The 18,723-nt window shown below is 35.5% G+C and overlaps 2 protein-coding genes across 11 annotated transcripts in view; one reads left to right on the top strand and one right to left on the bottom strand.

The window, feature by feature from the left end:
• Window positions 1-5,406: 5,406 nt before the first annotated feature.
• Window positions 5,407-13,053, bottom strand: Ccdc59 (coiled-coil domain containing 59). Of its 2 annotated transcripts, none has more exons than XM_005324454.5 (4): window positions 12,750-13,053; window positions 11,435-11,744; window positions 8,322-8,421; window positions 5,407-5,800 (listed from the first exon to the last, which is right to left on the bottom strand). In XM_005324454.5, the coding sequence occupies exons 1-4, from the start codon at window positions 12,901-12,903 to the stop codon at window positions 5,639-5,641; spliced, it is 726 nt and encodes a 241-aa protein (XP_005324511.2). In that variant the 5' UTR covers window positions 12,904-13,053; the 3' UTR covers window positions 5,407-5,638. The 2 variants fall into 2 exon arrangements, with proteins under 2 accessions (XP_005324511.2, XP_077909188.1); XM_078053062.1 differs by lacking the exon at window positions 12,750-13,053 and adding an exon at window positions 12,433-12,717.
• A 38-nt stretch (window positions 13,054-13,091) lies between these two features.
• The window catches only part of Mettl25 (methyltransferase like 25), a 263,521-nt gene continuing 257,889 nt past the window's right edge, over window positions 13,092-18,723 (top strand). For 7 of the 9 annotated variants that reach the window (XR_005731755.2, XR_005731757.2, XR_005731758.2 and 4 more), the window contains exon 1: window positions 13,092-13,356. Coding sequence is in view for 4 of the 9 variants with exons in the window: in XM_021725783.3 (XP_021581458.1) it covers window positions 13,092-13,356 (265 nt within the window). In the remaining 5 variants the exon portion in view is untranslated. Of the gene's footprint in view, window positions 13,357-17,619; window positions 17,713-18,723 lie in introns of all 9 variants that reach the window. The other 2 variants (XM_078053060.1, XM_040280268.2) reach the window with 1 other exon arrangement.

Here is an 18,723-nt window from a genome sequence, read left to right as displayed (position 1 = left end):
TTAATTTCTGAATTCCATTATAGAATAAGTATCAATAAGTTATTTGGAGCAGAGACATATAATTAAAACTGACAAAAATTTCAAGACTGGGAGGATCATATGTTATCAATATCTATTGATATCCTCTACAATTGTACTATTGGTGCTCGAAAGGACGCACTGGGATCAGGTGGTGAGCTTTAAGGTGGAAAAATAGAGCAAGTGCCTCCACTAGGAATTGGAAGGCTTGCCCTGCAAACTGGAATAATACAATCTGCCAACTACCTTGGAGAGGTGTCACTGTTAAATTTCTCATCTAATTTCAGAGGCTTCTTTCTTGGCTTCGGCAAGAAGACACTTTTCCAGTGACCCCCCCCCTTTTTTTTAAAGATGTCACATTTCCTAAAAAGTTGGATCTTCTTCTACCATGTGAATCAACTATTCTCCTTCTAGGTATTTACCAAAGAGAAATCAAAGCATACACCCATACAGAACTTAGACACAAATATTCATGGTAGCTTTTTTTTTAATTTGATCTTTTTAGATATTTTTGACAATAGAATGTATTTTGACACATATACATGGAGTATAACATTCTAATTAGGATCCTATTCTTATGGTTTTACATGATATGGAGATTAACTGGTCATGTATTCATATATGAACATGGGAAAGTTATGTCCAAATCATTCTACTCTCTCTTTTTTTAAAGAGAGAGAGAGAGAGAGAGAGAGAGAGAGAATTTTTTTAATATTTATTATTTACTTTTCGGCAGACACAACATCTTTGTTTGTATGTGGTGCTGAAGATCGAACCCGGGCCGCACACATGCCAGGCGAGCGCGCTACCACTTGAGCCACATTCCCAGCCCCTCATTCTACTCTTTCCTAATCCCATCTTATCTCCCCTCATTTCCCATTGTCTAATTCAATGTGAACTTCTCTTCTTCTCCCTTATTGTATGTTAGTATCCACATATCAGAGAACATTCGGCCTTTGGTTTTGGGGAATTGGCTTATTTCACTTAGCATGGTAGTCTTTAGATTTATCCATTTACCTGCAAATATCATAAAGTCGTTCTTTTCATGGCTGAGTAATATTCCATTGTGTACATATATCACATTTTCTTTATCTATTCATCTATTGAATCGGACCTAGGTCAGTTCCATAACTTAGCTATTGTGAATTGAGCTGCTATAAACATTGATGTGGATATGTCACTGTAGTATGCTGATTTTAAGTCCTTTATGTATATACTGAGGAGCAGGATGGGGTTAAATGGGTCAAATAGTGGTTCCATTCCAAGTTTTCTGAGGAATCTCCATACTACTTTCCAGAATGGTTGTACCAATTTGCAGGCCCACCAGCAACGTATGAGTGTATCTTTCCCCCTGCATCTCTACCAACATTTATTTTTACTTGTATTCTTGGATTTATTGTTACTCATATGCCATTCTGACTGGAATGAGATGGAATCTCAGAGTCTTACTTTGCATTTGTCTAATTGCTATAGATGTTGGACAGTTTTTCATTTATTTGTTGCATGGTAGCCTTATTTCTGAGATCCAAACACTAGGAATAACCCACACAGCCATCTACAGGTGAATGAATAAACAAACTGTGGTGATAAAAGGAACAAACCATTGATAATACAATAACACGAATAAGCCTCCAAATAATTATGCTAATTAGAAAAGCTAGACAAAAATAGAGGAGAGTATGTAGTTTTTGTTATATAAAATTTTTGAAAATTTAGACTATGTTATAACAGAAAACAGATCATGGGCCTCTTTGTTTCAGTTTGTTGAGCCACTAGGATTAGGAAGGGCCATGAGGTAAATTTGGGAGATGATGGTGATTGTTGTAAAGATTTCATGGGTGCATACATGTGTCAAAACTCCCCAAATTACATATAATAAAATAGACTTTAATTAATCTGTTTGTAAAACTTAGCCACTAGCCCTGTGAGGTTTGCATTTCTTCCATAGGGCTCTATATCAGCTCTATGTATGATTCAATTAGGTGTTCTCAATGGGAATATACAAATACATAAAGAGAACCCAGCAAAATGCCAGTAAACATCAATGTTCCCCATTTTAGCATACATTTTTCTCCTTATCCAACTCCTAGAGGAAGAAAATGAGGTATATATTAAATTACCTTTTCAGTTAATGTCTGAAGACAAAGAAAAAACAAATCAAACACCAGAATTAAATCCACCTGCTGTCATAAGGTTAAGAATTCAGCAAAATTGAAGTTCTTTCTGTTGATTTCATCCCCTCACAACCAGAAATGTTTTTAATGTCTAGGTAGCTTTCTTCATTATCTGCAGCCTAGGTGACTTCTTAAGAATAGATGTGACTCAATGAGCTCCTTAAAGTCTAAATCAACTCAACATTAAGTCTAGAGCGGGCATTAATTTTTAGAAGGCCCAAAGAGTAATAAAACGCTGAAGATAATCACACTAACCTCACACTTATCAAATATAAAGGGCATTTACCCTGTACAAAATTATGCTCCCAGTCATTATTATTATCAAATATAATAATCTAATAAACTCTCTAATAGAAACTCGAAGACCTACAGGAAGGTAGCTGGTGGTGGCTTTAGTTCAATAGAATGCTATTCAAATCAACTGCACACTTAAATTGGAAGACATTTATCAGCAAGAAGTTAAATTTATCACCATGAACACAGCATGGCACATTGTCTTCTCTCAGACAACAGTGTTAGAGACACTGATACCATCTTGCCAAATATAGAATTTGTAGTGGTTCAGTAACCAATCATGAGACACCTTTGACTTGATTCTTTGCTTTCTAGAATGTGCAAAATCTTTAAAGTTGCAATTCAATGACTGGCATAATCAATCTGAACCTTGAGCTTCTCTAGAACTGCCCACAAGGCATCTCTTTTGAAGTTTAAAAGCAGCAAATACTGATAGTCATTATGTCTAGCTTTCCTAAGACATTCTGTCATTAAATCCTTGCTGCAAGAGATGGCTTTCCAATCTTCCCAGTATCTAATAAGGCCCCTGCTGCTTGAACATGCAAATTTAATGTAGTTCAAGGTCAAATCATAACAGCCTGCGTCTGAGGCTACCTTCTCTTGCCAGTGACTTTCTTGATGATGGCACAGCAAGGGTAGCTTGCTAAACCTCTTCTTGGCTGACATCTGCTGAGGCCATCCAGGAGGCCACCCTCTGGGTGAGCCTACTGATTTCCTATAGACAAAGCTACACTCATTTTCAGATCAAATTCTCACAAGTTTAAGAGCTTCAAGTCTTTTACCAAAATTACAGCAATTAAAAGTTCACTGTACATTTATAAAAATTCAAATCAATGGTCTACTAAAAGTGCCTACAAAATGTCAAAATAAAAACTGTGTATAAAGTCTAAAGCCTAAAACCACAGACTCTGGCTACCCCAAAGCCTCTCTGTTTGTTTTTATGCTGCTCCCTCAAGTTTTACTGGATCCATGCAGCTTTAATGATTAGATGTTACATTCTCCAAAACATAGACTTCCCCCTTGCTCTGCATCCATCCTCCTCTTACTCTTCATTGATAGAGCCAATTTTTGTTTATAAAATTTATAGTGGTATGAACATAGAGACCAAGTACTGCAGGAAGTGCCTGTAGTACCAGTTACTGGAAGGAATGCTGGAATACTCGTGTCCACTTAGGAAAAGAAACATTCAGAATAGACACAAAGTGTTATATCCTATTAGCAATAATAGATTTCATAACACTTTTTAGTTCAGTACACTCAATACTTTCTTTCCCTTTCTAAATTTTTCTTATGTATTTTTACCTCTAATCTTTGCAACCTTGATGGCTCCTCTCAACTTCCAATTCACCAATGAAATTTTTCATGTTTTCTTAAGATGAAACATCTTTCCAGAGGCTCTGGCCTGATGTTTTCTTTATAAAGTGTGGTACATACAAGTCCCCTGAGGAGCCCATTTATATTATCTAAATCTTTGAGGGCAGGGCCATCAGATATGGTTTTATTGAAGTTCCCTGGGTGATTTTCTAGTTCACTAGAACCTTTTGTTTTGTATCTGACACTGTTTACTTTTTGCCTTAAAATGTGATTATTTGACATTTATTACCCTGCAAGATCCTTGTAATCTTTTTTTTTAAAGAGTATCTCCAAATATAATATTGCATATAGTAGCAGCCCAACAAAAAGTTAAATTTTCAATCGCTTCTCAAAACAACTAGATCTTCTTCCATGTTTTATGACTAAACTATCTAGAGGAATACAAGCTTGAAATGATTATAAAGATCACTGCCATCATTTAGTCAGCATCATTATGTATTGTCTTTACCCACATAGACAAATATTGGCAGTCTTTCCAGTCTACTTAAGTACAGTATACTGTATTGCAAATTTCTGAGCATTATTTTCCTATGCAATAGAAAATAAATTTAGTGTTTCCTAAGCAACCCCTACTGTACTTTCAAATGCAGGAAGAAATCACTAGACAACAAAGGCTCCCTAAAATCTTAACACAATTTCAGACTGCACATCCTATCATTTAAAAAAACATATGATGCTTTACAACTGTTATGGTACAATCTCTTTGCTTACACTGACTATAGTCAAACTTTTATTATTTTGCTGCAATGACCAGGCAAAGAAACAGTTGTATTTTCTCTCAGCTTACTATTACACTGTAGGGCATGACTTGCTGCCCACTTCCCGGTCTTGGGGCCCCACATGTGGCTGGGACAGCGCCTGGTGATCAGCCAGGACTCGGTGCTGTGGGTGGTGACGGGAAAAGGCAGACCACATCCAGGATATGTCCAGGACTCTTCTGCCCTCGTGGACAGCTCATGCCTTCCCTTACAGACTATGGGATGGGTGTACACGTGAACTCACTCCACCCCTCTGACCTTTATCCTGATTGGTTCCTGTGCAGTATATAAGCTGGGCTGGGTGCAAGCGGCCAGTTGACCTTTTCCTTTCTTGGCTTGTTCTGGTCGGGGCGTGCACCAACAGAGTGACATGGTGATCATGCAACCATGGTGCACCTCCCATAGGATCTAAGAAGCTTTATTCTTACTGTGACACTGCTGGGTTTCCACAATAATTTAAAAGGTTTTACACTAATAAGCTATATGCTTCCACTTAAGAGAATGTTTATAAAAATCAGACTCAATTCTTAAACCAAACTCCTTTACCAAGCCTACCTTGTTATAATGGCAATAGGTTATTTTAGCACTCAGGCATCCTATTCTTGGGTGTCTGGAAAATACATTCTCCTATAGCACACATAATTTAAAATAAATAGAATATTAAATACTCTTGAGGGAGTCGCTGCCTTCCTTCTCATCAAAATGAATTTAAAAGCGATATACTGTAGCTGATTACTAAACTGAAACAGGTACATGTACTTAAAATGCTTCATTGAAAGCTGTCACTCTTATTTTTAAAACTTTTATTTCACAAATATCATATAATACAAAAGCAGTACACGCTTGATCATGTTTCTCAAATAGAAGGTTCTTTCAGTTCTTCAGGTCATCCTTCTTCCAGAGGAAAATAAATAAGTCACAAAATCTACAGCATATATAGAAAATTTTCTTTCACAAGAACAAAAATATTTGCAGAATTTAACCCTTAATCATTTTTCCTTAGGAAAAAAAAATTCTGATTTAACTTTTTTCTTGTATTTTTTGAAGAAGATACTCCATTTGTAAATTCAAGTTTGGTTGGCCCTTTCTAGTCTTTTTGCTCAATATTTTGAACGCTTCCATTTTCTTCTTTTTGTAGAGTCTTTGAGCTTCTTCTCTCTCTTTTTTTCTCCTCTCGAACTCCTGAAATTATTAACATATGTGAATTCACTAATCACAAGCAGTAGAAATAACTTAGAAGTGGTCTTGAGATAGCTATCACCATGCAAACACTCTTTAGGTTTCTCTCTTACATTCTGTAAAATGTAAATAGCTTCCCCAAATTGAAGCAGTATATTATTTGTCTTCACACTATAAAAATACATGGTATAACATGGACTAATGTAAAGTTACTGAACCATTTTACATATTTATATGCAAATAAAATTAGGTCAAAGAGAGAAGACATATATATCTGTACTAATTAAATCCACTGAAGTTAGAGAAGACTAAAGATTGTCTAGTGTAATTTTCCAAATAAAACTAAAAACTTCATTTCCAAAAACATATATCTGGTATCCCTTTTGTCATCTGCTTTGCAGTTTAATTTTTTTAAAAAATTATTGACTACTTATGATATATGTGCAAAACATTCTGCTAAATATTATGATTTTGACCATTAAGAATTAGAGTTATTTTGATATGTTAAAATAAATATTCAAGTCTGAGTATAAAGAAAAAAAATTCAAAGTTCTAAATGGTTCTGAAAAGCCACTACTCAAAATTTACTACAATATTTTTAGTAAATATAAAAGTTAAAAGTTCTTAAATAGTATACTATGCGTACCATTTCCCAATTTCTCTGTGATGCACATAGCCAAAAAAATAACACATTACACAAATACAGGACTTATATTTACTCATAATTAACAAAATACTTTCACAGACTATGGGATGGGTGTACACGTGAACTCACTCTACCCCTCTGACCTTTATCCTGATTGGCTCCTGTGCAGTATATAAGCTGGGCTGGGTGCAGGTGGCCAGTTGACTGTGAAATCACAGTACATTCCATTGTCTTAAAACTTTTTATGCTAGCTGGGTTCAGTGGCACACACTGGTAATCCTAGTGAGGCTGAGGAAGAGGATTGCAAGTTCAAGACCAGTGTCACCAATTTAGGAGACCACAGCAACTTAGTGAGACTTATTTGACAACAACAAATTTAAAAAAAGGCCTGAGGAAGTGGCTCCAGTGGTAAGGTACTCTTGGGTTTAATCCCCAGAACACCACCTACCCAAAATTAAAAATAAAAATTTTGACGCTAGTTTTCTATGTGCATATTACAGGTGAGGAGCTGAGCTAGTGATTTCTGACAGGATTGTTCAAGATCTCTGATAAGTGGTAGAGCTGAATCTTTTATCCAAATACTGTTAAGTTCCCATCATGCTACATTATATTACTTAAAATTACATTATTTTGTATTTAATTTATTTTTATAAGTACTTGAGTTTTGAATCATTATTTGTAAATTTAGGTATATGAAGCCTAGTTTACCCCATGGAGTTTTTCTAAGCAAAATATATGTATTTTAATATCTTTACCATCAATTATGGGTCTGTACTTAACATTCTTAACAATTTCCCATGTGTAATGGTGTTGAGCTTTAAAATCTGAGATCTACTAGTTTTAAGAAATGGCTAATTTTCATGATCTAAAACTCTTTTTATATAACCCCTTCTATATAAAGGAAATTTTAAAAGTATACAAAATGTTTAACAACATAACGGTCCTTACTATGCTTCACCTGATATACTGTTTCCAAAGATGGCAAACTGTGCACGCTTAGAAAAAAGCATAAGGGTCCAGTATTTCCAGAGAGATATTTCTACTTCATCCCAGTCTGCCATTGTTAAACTCTTAAGTTTTCTTAACTACATATATTTATTTCAAATCAAAAACAAAAAGGCAATTGAACTAACCATAACCTCTATATCAGGAAAATTTTGTCAAAGCTATAGACAATTGTTGTACTCATTGGAAAAGTCTATTAAAATTCTGATTTTCTGAATGATAACTGAGTAGTAACTTTCTGCTAAGTTAAAAAATAGCTAACAAAATAATATATAAAATAGTAGGTTTTTTAGTTGGCAAAAATCAATTCTCAATATTTTATTCTAATACCTCCCCTGATTTTTACTTGTTTTAATGCAAGATTATGAAAATCATCCATATTTTGTATTTTAGTGGTTCTCAAATTTTATTAAGCATAAGAATCTCTTTGCCAGTTCTTGAACCATTATCCCAGGTGCACATATTATTAACCCCCAAGCAATAGTTTTAAAATTCTATTCTTGACCAAGCAGTATTTCTTGAGATAATATAAATAATCAATGAATGTGAACATGATGCAATTCTATTATTCTGCTCATTCATTCATTTAAGAAATATTTACAGTTGGGAGGCAGAGGCATAAGGATCACAAGTTCAAGACCAACTTAGTGAGACATTGTCTTAAAAACAAAAAAGGGCTGGGGTTGTAGCTCAGTGGTAGAGTACCCTGAGTTCAACCCCAATGACCTCCCCCCAAAAAAAAGAAAAGAAAAAAGAAAAAATTATATATATTTACAGAGAGAACTACCCCAAGAATACCACCCCAAGAAACACAAGTTATATTCCAGATAAATAAGGGAAAATATACCCAAATATTGTAAAAGTAGAACTTACTTGTTTCTTGGCAGCACGTTTAGCTTGTATCCGTTCATATTCTTCTAGTGCTTTTTGATTCGATGTTTTCTTTTTATTCTTTTTTGGAATAGTCACAGAACTTTATAAGACAAATAAATCAAAAGTTTTAAAAATGACTTAACCAAAATTATGATGCAATTGTGTCAAATACATATTTATATACAATCTTTTCACCCTAACTTTTCAGTCAAGTTATAAAGAACAGAAAATAGACTGTCACTTCTCGTTCACTCCTTAAATCTGATACCTGAGTCTCACTAATGCATATTAATTGAGAATAGAAGAGAGAATAGGAAAAAACAATTTGCATATTAATAATAATTAATAAGATTAAAAACATACTTGCAACTTGCAACTATATGGATTATGAATCATATACTTGTTGATCAATTGTACTTCTTCTTCTGTAAAATGTCTGTTCAGTTCCTTAGCCCATTTATTGATTGGGTTATTTGTAAGATTTCAACTCACCCCAGCCAGAAAGACAATCATCAAGAATACAGGCAACAATAAATGTTGGCGAGGATGTGGGGGAAAAGGTAAACTCATACATTGCTGGTGGGACTGCAAATTGGGACAACCACTATGGAAAGCAGTATGAATATTCCTCAGAAAACTTGGAATGGAACCACCATTTGTCTCAGTTATCCCACTCCTCAGTATACCCAAAGGACTTAAAACCAGCATACTACAGTGATGCATCCATGTCAATGTTCATAACAGCTCAATTCACAATAGCTAAACTATGGAACCAACCTGAATGCCCTTCAATAGATGAATGGTATATATATATTCAATGGAATATTACTCAGCATTAAAGAATGAAATTATTGCATTTGCCAGTAAATGGATGGAGTTGGAGAATTTCATGCAGAGCAAAATAAGCCAGTCTCCCAAAACCAAAGGCCGAATATTTCTCTAATATGCAGATGCTAATTCAATATAAGGGGTGGGGAGCACTAGAGAAGAATAGAGTTACCTTAGATTAGGTAGAGGGAAGTGAAGGGAAAGAAGGGAGGGAATGTGGAGATAGGAAGGATAATAGAATGAAACAGAAATTATTAGTTTATGCATATTTATGACTGCATGACCGATATGATTCTACAACATATACGCTCAGAAAATGAAAAATTATATTCCATCTATGAATGATATATCAAAGTGCATAAATGCATTCTACTGTAATGTATATCTAATGGAAAAAAATTTTTTTAAAAAGATTATGAATCAATTACTGGGTGGTAAATGAAAATTGTTGGAAATATTTCACTATGGGAAATAGAAAAAGCTTTGAAAGATCCTACAATGTTAAAAAAAAAATTTAAAGACAGACTACAAATTACATTACATTGAAAGACATTATAGAAGTTGCTTGTATGAAGAAACTTTAAGCTCAAAGTTCTTTGACCACCTTGTCTCAATTCTATTTAATCCACCACCATGCCTTGGACCTAGTTTCCATTTAGAAATGTTCAATATTACAGCATTTTCACTTCTTTGAAAGTGTTCCTCCTTCCAAGGCTAATCTAAATACCTGGGATACCGTTTATTTCCTCAGGATACCTGACTGAGTAGTAATCTTTCTTTCCTTTGTCTCTGAACTTATCACTATCTTCATACCATAACATTTTTCTGCAACTCCCTTGCTAATGTAAATTTTAAAAATTCATTATCCATTATTAGAGTATATGTCCTCTTAGCTCCTAATCTTTCCCCCTAACTTTTCATAGTCAAGTTCCTAGAAAGAATAAAGCACAGACTATGACTGTCACTTCCTATTTACTTGTTACCTTTTCAATGTCTGACTTCTGGTCCCCGACTCCAATCAAACTACCCAGGCCAAGATAGTGATGCCCTCCTATCCAAGGATCATCAATGGGCCTTTTTGGTCTCTTTAAATGACTATTCACTACTTTGAAAAGTCTACTCTCTTAGTTTAGGTGACCTTTTTCTCTTCTGATCCTTCTCACAACTTTCCTCTGCTGAGTTAGCTGTCCTTCCATTTCCCCAATTCTTCAATTTTGACAAGTTTATTTATCTTCTTCAATGACAGTTTTTCAATCTCAAAATAAAAAGCTTTTTTTTTAAAAAAAATCTTAACTTGTTTCCTGATTTAACTCTTCTCACTTCAATTATCACTGGTAATAACTCAAATCTATAGTGCTAGTGCTTACTTTTTCACTGCACAACTCCATTGTTTAGTAATATGACAGATAAGTCTACTGAAAAAAAAAAAAGTTTTAGTCTCTATGCCTTTATCCCCAACTAAACTTTTTTCCTAGAGTCCTAGTGCGTGTTAGTTTTAGCACAAATAATTCATAGTGTTAAAAGAACAAATTATGGACCCAAGTATCATCTGACTTCTTTGAAAGTTTAAGTTTTTATTATGTTTTTACCTGAAACATGTGGAGAAACAGTTTATACTTAGCTCTTATAATACCAAAGTGTTGTGGAGCCATGTCATTTTTTAGTTACAACCATTTCCTATCCTTTGAAGAAAATCCAGATTAGTAACAGGAGTAGTAGCAGTTTACACTTATAAGCACTTACCATGTGTTATACATCCTTTTAAATGCCTGATATAAATTAACTCTGTCATCACACATCAAGATATACTAACACCATTTACCTCAGTGAATGATCTACTCTACAGCTATGCAACACAGTGGCTCTCAATTACACACTTATTATCCTTCCCAGTTTAAAGGACACTAGGAAACAATATGCTAAGTTTGGCTCTACAATCTAAGCTGTTACTGACCACACTTACAATAATTCTCAAATATTACTTAAATATATTAGTAATTGGAGTTACTATGGTCCAAGTAAGTTACATGTACGTAAGGCAGAAAGCCAAAGCTCAGATATTTTAATTTTAACTTCATCACTTCTTCATTTATGCTAAACTAGTCTAATTCAGTTATTTAAAGTTAAAAAGAATTCTTCCAAGAAAATATGATCACCTACTTACACCGTGACTTCTAAATGTGTTAAATAAGAAAAATCACAATTCCTATGTAAATTTTCCTATAATACCTTTCAGAAAATACTACTTACATTTAAAGTAAAAGACTTCTGAAAAAAATACATACTTTTTCATTTTGCCACACTGTTCTGGTTGAGGCTGATGAACACTACCTTCGTCTTCAGACAAAGTCTGGTCAATGCTATGCTCTTTTTCAGGCAAAGGCTGGTCAACTTTTTCTTCTGACAAAGGCTGGGTAACTTTTCTCAGTTGCTTCCTGAGTCTTTCTTCTTCAGCTAAATAAAGATGTTTCAGATGATCTGGATACTGATCTGTGAATTGGGACTCCTGTGATATTTGAGCCTTCTTTTTCTTCCACAGCAATTTCTTGTAATGTTGTTGAATCTTCAGTTTTCTCCGAAATGCAAAGCCTTGCCCTACATTGAAGGATATAGGTAATGATTATTATCACAAAACATAAATTGAATGAAAAGATAAAGCTGTTAATTAAAAATGAAATCTTAATACATTATTACATTCAAATGTTACAATTATTTTGTTTTATTCTCTAAGAGAAATGTGTCTGGCAACAAATTTAAGCAGAGGGGCTGAACAGCAAGTTGGCCATCTGCAAAAAGATTAGGCAGAAATTTGTCATACAACCACCTAAAAATCTCAAAAACTGAGCAGTTCAGACTGTTGCAAACTTGAATTTGTAACTGTACTCACAAATCAAAAACCAAATTCCTCTAGGTCATCTAACATAATCAGGCCCTTCAACAAATACGTACAAATAAACACATCTTTTTACCTTAGAGAAACTTACTACACAACGTAATACACAACTTACTACAATACGTTGTGTAGTAAGTTTCTCTAAGGTAAAAATACTGCAATCAAAAGAAAAAAAAGTGCTTGACTTTCTTGCACAACTAACAATTATCAGAAGACTGAATTTTTTTTATGGTTATGCATTCAAAATGGAATCTGAGGGACCTAACGGCAAGAAAAAAAGAAAAAAAAAAAGTTAAGAAGAACCGTGAGATACAAATGGCTATTGCGATATCTGGAATCAGCGAAGTTTGAGAGCTGTATTTCTGGCCCCGTCCTGCACTCCATTCTTACCATAATACAGGTTCAAATGTGTAAATGTAACACACCCAAGTGGAAATGCAGGCGCTCTCCCCTTAGGGCCACAGAGGAAAGGAGTTCTCATCAAGTCTGATATTATTTCTAAGGAGACATTTTAACCCGATTTAAATGATCAACTCTACCCCCATCTGCCCATCCAGAGCTCTGGTCAGCGGTTTTAGGAATGGCTTCCTCTGTCCCTAGCAGGACCCAGGTTTTGGTTCCTAAAACCTTCTTGCAAGCTTAGGCGGGTCGCGCGTCCCAGGACTTCGCAGGCCTAAGGGCTTCTAAATGGCTGTCTTCTTACGCACCCTCGCGAACGCTGCCCGAAAAAGCTTGAGGATAGTTAGGCCGCCAGGTCCTCTTTTTCCCATTCTTATTCCTGCCTCCGACAGGTGAAACCCCCTCAACACGCGTCCCCAAACCACCGGCTCTCAACCTCGCTGCCGGCCTGACGGGTGCCATCGTGGACCAATTAAGTCGACAGATCCCCACGATCGGACGTTCCTGAAAGACGTCACCAAACAAAAGCAATCCATCGCCAAACTAAAGGCCGACTCGGAGCTCTACTGATCAGGTCTGCACCACTTTTGTCAAGAGTCGATGCCGCGCGGCCATGTTTGCGCCACCTACAGCCCGGGAGGTTGAGCGTCATGGCTGCTGCTTGCCCTCTCCCGGCGACCCAGGACCTGCCCACGCTGCATGCCAAGTTACAGGGACTGCTGCGGTTCCTGAGGGACGCTCTGCCTATTTCCAACGCGCACACGGTGGACTTCTACACAGAGTCCGTGTGGGAAAAGCTGGTTGACTTGTCTCCGGAGACTGTGCTGGCTGTGTTGAAGAGGTCCGCGGCGGAGGCGGAGGCGGAGGCCGGGTTTTCGGAGGCGCGCCCCCTGGTGGAAGCAGAGGCGCGAGCAGGTGAATGACGGAGTCGGGGCAGGGGGTGAGAAGGGAGGAGAGATGGGTCCTGTTTGCACCACGTGCAGCCAGGTGGAAGCACACCTGACCCGGGCAGCGGCGGAGCGTCGTTTTCCCGGGAAATCAGGGATTAGTTTGCTGGGGACTGGGTGGCGATAGCCCTTCTGCGATGCCTCTTTTGTATTGGGGTGTATTGAGACTTACCATAATTTAAGGAAAACAAGGGACATTCATTTAGTCATCAAACAATTTTTGATTTGAGGGAAACCAGGGTACAGTGCTTTTACTGGGTTTATAGATTCTAGGTGGAAACATGGTAGGAAATAAGGTAATTTCAGATGTTACTAATGGCCAAGTAGAAAAATAAAAACAGTGTGAGGGGACAGGGCTTGTGGAAAGAGCCTCCCTAACCTAAGATGGGAAGGTAGTAGTTGGCCTAGAGCCAAGGGAACAGGATTGCTGACTGTGGGAACCACAGGATAGACTAGCCAGGACCTGAGGGCAGCAACAGGTGCAGTCATAGAAGTACACAGAGACCAGGTCACATAGAGCTTTCTGGGCCATAGAGAGATTTGGTATTTTAAATGTGTTGGAAAACCTCTGGAGTCACTTAGGCAGCTTGGTGACCTAATCTAACATATATATTTGAAGAGATAACTCTGAGGGATTTTTGAAGAATAAATTACTCAGTGGTGCAAAAGCTAGTTAAGAGATGATTTCATGCAGTGGGGCACGCTTGTCATCCCAGCTACTTAGGAGGCTGAGGCAGGAGGATGGCAAGTTCAAAACGAGCCTTAGCAATTTAACAAGACCTTCAGCAACTTAGCGAGACCCTGTCTCAAAATTTAAAAAATAAAAAAAGGGATGGGGATGTGAATCAATGGTTAAGCACCCCTGGGTTTTATCCCGGGTACCAAAAAAGAAAAGAGAGAGAGAGAGAGAGAGAGAGAGAGAGAGAGAGAGAGAGAGAGAGAGAGAGAGAGAGAGAAGAGATTAATTAGTGTACGGAAATGATGACTTATTTGAATTAGGATGGTAGCAGTGACGATTTTGCATATCTGCTAATGCAGTGGTGAGTTTTTGTGGGCTCTGTAGTTCCTGTCCCAGAGTAATGTGAATTCTACTAGAATCTATATTTTGAAAATAAAAAAACATTTTTTTTGTATCCAACAGCAGTGAAATCTAGAGAAGATTGTTAACTTTTGAAATATCTCTAGACCTAAAAGCTTTTTTATACAAAATATTCAATTATCCAACTGCTCAGCCACTTCTTGTATTTAAAAGAATGAGTTTTAATAATCTGTGTTATAAGGAATCTTAATTTCTGATGATGGAAAGATGGGCATTTCCCTCATTATTTTATGAGGTTCATTATTTGTGTTAGAGAAGAGCATTAGAATCATTTTGACTAGATTTGTTCTTTTATTAAATAGTTGTGAGTTATTATGGACATTATAGAGTAGCTGTGAAATTTGTAAACTTTGGAGTCATGGTTCAAATCCCATTTCTACCATTTATCAGTTCTGTGTTCTTAGGGACTTCCCATTTATTACTCCAGTCAGCAAACATGGTAATCAAATGTCAACTGTGTGCCATGTACTTTTCTAGAAGTTAGAGAATTGTAAAGGGATGAAGTAGCACACCCCCCCCCAATTTTTTTTTAAGTGCTACAGAGAAAAAGTACATAAGAGAAATAAACAAGGGGAGACAAGGTCTTATCCAGGCAAGATCTCATTGAAGTTACTCAGGAATAAAAGATCTAACTGAGGAGGAAAAGAAACCATGATAATAGCTATTTGAATTTTTAAAATTAGTTTAGTTTTTTGTTTGTTTGTTTGTTTGTTTTTTAGCATAGTGTAAATTATCACTGCTCTGGGCAATATGCTGAATTATTAAGTACTAGAAATGGTTGACTTTAAACTTACTGCTATTTGAGAGAAAGAAATAGGCAATCCTCGAGCCTCCCTTCTGCAACCTCTGCAGGGTCATTATTTTTTAAAATGTATGTTGTCATTTGTAGAGCCCAGAATAGGTCAGTATTCTCTAAGCCTCCCAATCCAAGTGTGCCTGATTATTTTTATTTTTGCAAAAATTACTTGGTATTTTCTGAGTAAAATGTTGAGCTAGGTGTTGTGAATACAATAGCGAACAAGGTATAATCTTTTTTTCAAAAACTTGCATCCCACCAGGCACAATTGCGCACCAGAGGCTCTGGAGGCTGAGGCAAGACAATCGCCAGTTGAATGCCAGCCTCAGCAACTTAGTGAGGTCCTAAGCAACTCAGTGAGACCTTGTTTCTAAATAAAATATAAAAAAAGGTTGTGGATATGGCTCAGTAGATAAGTGCCTCTGGGTTCAATCTTCAGTACCCAAAGAAAAAAGAAAAACATTTCTTTTTAGGAGACTTTTATTTTAGTTTCTTCTCATTTCATGTGATCTGGTAATTTAATTATTATGCTTTTTAAAAATCAAATAATCTGTAGAAATCCTGTGCTCTTAGTATTGCCCTAGAATTGCTTTTTGATTTATTATATATTATTTAATTTCAACTATGTGAGAGTGCTCTTATCTAAAACTAGTTGGTTTCATTTTCCAAATAAATGTTCAACATTTTTTAATCTTTGAGATTGAAAATGTGTGGGTCTCAACTGTTGTATTGCTTTCTGAGTTAATTGTTATATAAATTTCCCCTACAAAATTCTAGTCCCGTATCCCACAAGTTAAGCTGTTCTTCATTTATTATTTTAGTCATCTTCCTGTTCCTAAGATTTTGGAGCTGAAATAATCTTTCATGACAACTGTTTACATACTAGGCATCTCTGACTTAATTTACTTTTTAACTAATTTATTTTTATTTAGCAAATACATTTTTAAATTTGTTTCTTTGAATATTTTTGTTCCTCTCAAGAGAAAAGAATCTGATAGAGTTAAAATACTATGGTTAAATTTTTCTATCTTTATATTTAATGTCAGTTTTATAAATATAATTGTGAAATTACTTTTGGCATGATTAAACGAACTTATACATTCAATGTGATGTTAGTATTGGTACAGTAAAGATATGAATGTCAATTTCTTGTTAATTATTTCTTATTCCTATCCAAAAGCATGGTTTAAATGTTTAAGTAACTTATTAAAAATTTCATATGCAACTGTAAATTAAGCTGTAATGACTTAATCAAAAAGTTTCCTAGCACATAATTGGATGATATTAGTTTCTTTTAAAAGCAATAGGATATATTCTGGTTTTTTCCTTGGTAGAGTATAGGAAGATAGATAAACTCAAACATTCATAAAATTTAGCTAGGCCTATCTTTAATTTTCAAAAGTTGATAAGACATTTTAGCATTTGATTAAATTTTATTAAAAATTTATCAAAGATTGAAGTTAAAAGTCAACTGTTAACAGAAGCCAAAACTTTAAAATGCTTAATTAACCGGTAATCCCAGTGGCTTGGGAGGCTGAGGCAGGAGAATTGTGAGTTCAAAGCCAGCCTCAGCAAATTATTGAGCCCCTAAGCAACTCAGCAAAATCCTGTCTCTAAATGAAATACAAAAAAGGGTTCAGGGTATAGTTCAGTGTATTAAGTGCCCCTGGATTCAATCACCAATACCAAAAAGGAAGAGTTTAATAAATTTGTATTGAATAAAGGTAAATTTTTATGTTAGAAAACATGTTCAGTTCAACTCAACAAGTGAGCATTGTGCTGTGGGACTTTTATCCAAAAGGAAAATAACAACTATGAAGCCTTTACAGTAGCACTGGTGAGAGTTAATAGGGTTTGAACCACAGCAGTGATAGAGGGAGGAGGTTTCCAAACAAAAGACATTTTTACATCCAGATGGAGGCGTGAGTAGATGTATAAATTGAGGACACAAGAAATATTTAAGATAACTTGAAGAATTTTAACTTTAACACTACATGAAAATGCTCTTAAGTCAGGAAATAAGAGAAAGATTATGGTAAAATGACAACATTCAGTTTGGTTCTGAACCTTTGAACTGAAGAAATCTTTAGAATATTTGTGTAGAAATTAATATAAAAACTTATGTCCTTTGAAGATTATTATGAGGAAGGCACCACTGGTTTTTTGAAATTCTGATCCATAGGCTGTGTGATATTGAGTTTCCCCTCACTCTTGTAACACAAATTTTGGTGCATAATTTCATTTTATGTCACATTCTAAATGTTCTAAATCACTCTCACCTTATCCTACAATTATAAATATTTGGGCTGAAATGAGATTTTATGCTTCTCTAACAGGCTATTGAAGTCCTCGTAGAGGCCTCAGTGATTACATCCACAGAGTTTTTAGGAGAGTTCGTCTCTCTTTCTGTAGCTGATGATGCTACAATAGTAAGTGTATTGAAATATTGCTGTCATTCATGCATGCAGGCATTCATTCGTTCATTCATTCATGCTGTGTGCGAAGTACTTGCTTTACAGTTAGCTTGTAGCAGTAGTATTTTGTCTCTAGAAATAGATTACACAGTGAATCTTATAAAAACATTTTTATTCCCCTTTCAGAGACTTATCAGTTATTTTACATGTAAAAATTACTTTTCAATTTCTAAAAACTTTTAAATCATTCTGGTGGAGAGAAGGTGTTAAAGGGGAATGAAAAAAGTGGTTATGAAGACAGAGTACAAAATATTTTAATCTCTACAGGAGGAAATTATTGCCAAACCTGAAGCTGACAGGTTTGCTTAACGCTTTTTTTTTTCACTGCTATTTTGCCTGATTTCCTTTATTGTCCACTATACTTATCACTGTGGCATGATAACAGAATTAAGAGCAAGTTCTGAAGTCAAGACTGCCTCAGTTTACATGCCCTGCCACTTAGTATCTGTGCAAATTTGGATCAATCATAGCTTCCCTATGTCTCAGTTTTTTCCTCAGTAAATGGGGATAAAAGCACTAATTAACTAGCTTAGAAAACTATCATGAAAGGAAAAGAGTTTGGCATAGTACTTGGCACATAGCATAATAGTGAAGAATTACTGTGAACCCTGACAGATGTCATCTCCCATAGTGTTTCATAACATTCAAGAGACATTTATTTTTGAAATTTAGTTTTTATTATTAATTGTAAATGTATATTCATTGTATTTTTAGTTTTGAAATTGTATTATGAATTCGTCTGCTTAAGACTTTCATAATGTAATATATATGAATGACTTTTCTATCTTTTCTTACACATTGATATCTGATATAAAAAAAGATATTCTGGTCTCATATTTATAGAAAATACCTCCTTCCTCCACTTTCCACTCAGTTAACCTATCTTATAATAACTGTCTTATAACACTGGCCTTTTTCTTATAAGAAGTTTCTCTTCTCTGAAATAGTAGGTTGCATGAAAAATAA

Source organism: Ictidomys tridecemlineatus, chromosome 6 (genome assembly GCF_052094955.1).
Source record: "Ictidomys tridecemlineatus isolate mIctTri1 chromosome 6, mIctTri1.hap1, whole genome shotgun sequence".
Lineage (NCBI taxonomy): Eukaryota > Metazoa > Chordata > Mammalia > Rodentia > Sciuridae > Ictidomys > Ictidomys tridecemlineatus.
This window is presented reverse-complemented; position numbering and strand designations above follow the sequence as displayed.

Excerpts from the sequence above, each read along its gene's own strand:
- Ccdc59 (XM_005324454.5), bottom strand. The coding sequence starts at position 12,903 with ATGGCACCCGTCAGGCCGGCAGCGAGGTTGAGAGCCGGTGGTTTGGGG. Across the intron at positions 11,745-12,749 it reads TTCGGGCAGCGTTCGCGAGG|GGCAAGGCTTTGCATTTCGG; the intron begins GTGCGTAAGAAG and ends CCTTCAATGTAG. Across the intron at positions 5,801-8,321 it reads AACGTGCTGCCAAGAAACAA|GAGTTCGAGAGGAGAAAAAA; the intron begins GTAAGTTCTACT and ends TAATAATTTCAG.